At 52.9% G+C, this 2291-nt stretch overlaps 1 protein-coding gene across 1 annotated transcript; it reads left to right on the top strand.

The window, feature by feature from the left end:
• Window positions 1-423: 423 nt before the first annotated feature.
• On the top strand, window positions 424-1467 carry LOC101768221 (putative F-box/FBD/LRR-repeat protein At4g03220). Its single transcript, XM_004959677.1, has one exon. The coding sequence runs from the start codon at window positions 424-426 to the stop codon at window positions 1465-1467; it is 1044 nt and encodes a 347-aa protein (XP_004959734.1).
• The last annotated feature ends 824 nt before the right edge of the window (window positions 1468-2291 follow it).

Below are 2291 nucleotides of genomic sequence, written 5' to 3'. Positions count from 1 at the left end.
TATTTGTTATGAGAGAAAAATACTGTTCGGTGACTGATAAACCGGCTGATAAGCTGAAGCGAACAGAGCCGATTCGTTGGCTAGGTTGACGATGGGGCTTCATTTTTTGAATTCTAGAATCGGACGTATTATTTAAAAATAAAAAATTCCGCGAAAGCGAGCCGTTGGGTTCATCTAAGGCGTCCGTTCTGAGATGCACGGCCGAGGCTCGTCGGCGCTGCGTCCAGCTGTGTATACGCGCGTTGCCCACTCATTCCCCAGCTGACCCTGAGCAATGCGCTTCAGACCATACCATTTCTGCTCGGACACCTCCGCTACAAAGCGCCGCGCTCTCCCTCTCCTCCGCTCCACGCAGCAGCAAGCCGCCGTCACGAAACCCTAGAACCTCCCCTGCATCTGAGGCTCCAATAGATTGATCTCGCCATGGCTGACAATCGTAGCGTGGGAGTCTCCTGTCCCGGCGGCGACCGGATCAGCGACCTCCCCGACAATCTGCTCCATCACATCCTGGTGCTCATACCCCTGGTCGAGGCCGTGCGCACCTGCGTGCTGTCCCGCCGCTGGGGCGGCGTCTGGACGCGCCTCCCGCGGCTCCTCTTCCAGGACGTCGACGCGGCGGCGGCGGCGGCGCCCCGCGTCCGGCGATTCCCGGACCTCGTGGACGGCGTCCTGCGCGGCTACGCCGACGACGTCGACATAGACGACCTGTTCATCTCGGTCGACGTTGCGGCCGGCGTCGACGACCCCGTCCGCCTCGCCGCCGCTACGGCCGCCCTCGCCGCGCCGCGCGTCACCGCCAGGTTCGGCATCTTCCTGTCCCCTGACGCGGTGAACCTTTACATGGTGGGTGAGGCGACGCTCCAGCTGCCGTGCTTCCCGAGGGCGACGGAGTTCTCGGTCACCTTCATGGGGGTTGACCTCAGGATGCCCGAGACAGGTACGTTCGCCAGGCTGACCAAGCTGTACCTCGCCGGAGTCCGGTTCACCGACGACGGCGAGGGGATCAGCGACGCCGTGTCGTCTCGCTGCCCTCGCATCAGGGTCCTGGAGCTGCTCATGGTCGACGGCCTGAGGGTGCTCACCGTCGCCTCGCAGTCGCTCCTGAGCTTGCGTCTCTCCGCAATCATGGAGCTGGAGCGGCTCGGGGTGGTGGCCGGAAACCTCCGCGAGATGGTGGTGGACACGTGCTTTGTGCTGAACAACGCCGGCGCGCTGATGCTGCTCTCTGTGCCGGCGTTGGAGAAGCTCCACTGGGAAGACTGCTGCCCCGGCCAGCTTCTCCCATGGAAATTGCCAGGGTGCCTCCGGAGGCTCGTCGTCACCTGGCTCAAGCTTGAGTGTCTGGTGGATGCCGCTGGAGGCTCGTCAAATTTCATGAGGATCCTGCAGCTTTTCCCACGTGTCCACACTCTACGGCTCGAAGTTCCTATTGCTCCAGTACGTATCTATCATGCACACATCTGCTGACCTGCTATATATGATAGATGCTCATGAGAGTTTGCATTTTGCACTAGTAATGTTTTTCCTATATGACATGAAATTATTTTTATTTTTTATTAAAAAATATCTTGTTTTTATACTTCTCTGTGCTTGATCGGTAGATCTTAATGATGAAAATATATAATGCATGGGTAGCAAGAAAACGTCTTACTGACTTTATTTAAGATATTTGGCATAACTAGAATTTCTTTCTCTGATGATAGTTCATCTGGGTACCTTTGCAGGATCAACTAGACCAAAACAACCCTATAGAGAATGTGAATCTTCCTTATTGTTCTGAGTTGGAGTTCATTGCGAACCAAACTAAGCACAAATTTGGGCCAACAATCATAAGCCTTCTCAAGAAAAGCAGTTGTGTGAGAAAGTTGTCCCTTCAAATGTTTCGTAGAGAGGTATATTTCTTGTCTTACTAGTTTCTATTCTACCCCTATTTGCTATCTACCTCTGTCCAAATCAGGTCAGTTACTAGATTATTTTATTTTGTGTTTCAGCAGGCCGGGTATATCCCATGCACATCTGATTGCAATTGCCGTCAACTGTCAATCTGGAGAGACAAAGGAGTCGACTTAATCTCTCTAGAATGGGTGGTTATGTATGGGTTTAGTGAGACACAAGATGAGAAGAGCTTCATATACTATATTATGAGAAAGGCAAAACGCCTCCGCAGGGTTTCTTTAGTACTCTCAGTGGGTGTTAATCCAACAAGAAGATTTCTGCGCAAGCTCTGCAAATTATCTATGTCAGGCTGCAATATCGAGTTCTACTCATGCTGAAAAGCATGGATTAAACAT

Source organism: Setaria italica, chromosome II (assembly GCF_000263155.2).
Source record: "Setaria italica strain Yugu1 chromosome II, Setaria_italica_v2.0, whole genome shotgun sequence".
NCBI lineage: Eukaryota > Viridiplantae > Streptophyta > Magnoliopsida > Poales > Poaceae > Setaria > Setaria italica.
Note: the sequence above shows the minus strand (reverse complement) of the source record. Positions and strands in the feature narration are given on the sequence as shown.

Excerpts from the sequence above, each read along its gene's own strand:
- LOC101768221 (XM_004959677.1), top strand. The coding sequence starts at position 424 with ATGGCTGACAATCGTAGCGTGGGAGTCTCCTGTCCCGGCGGCGACCGG.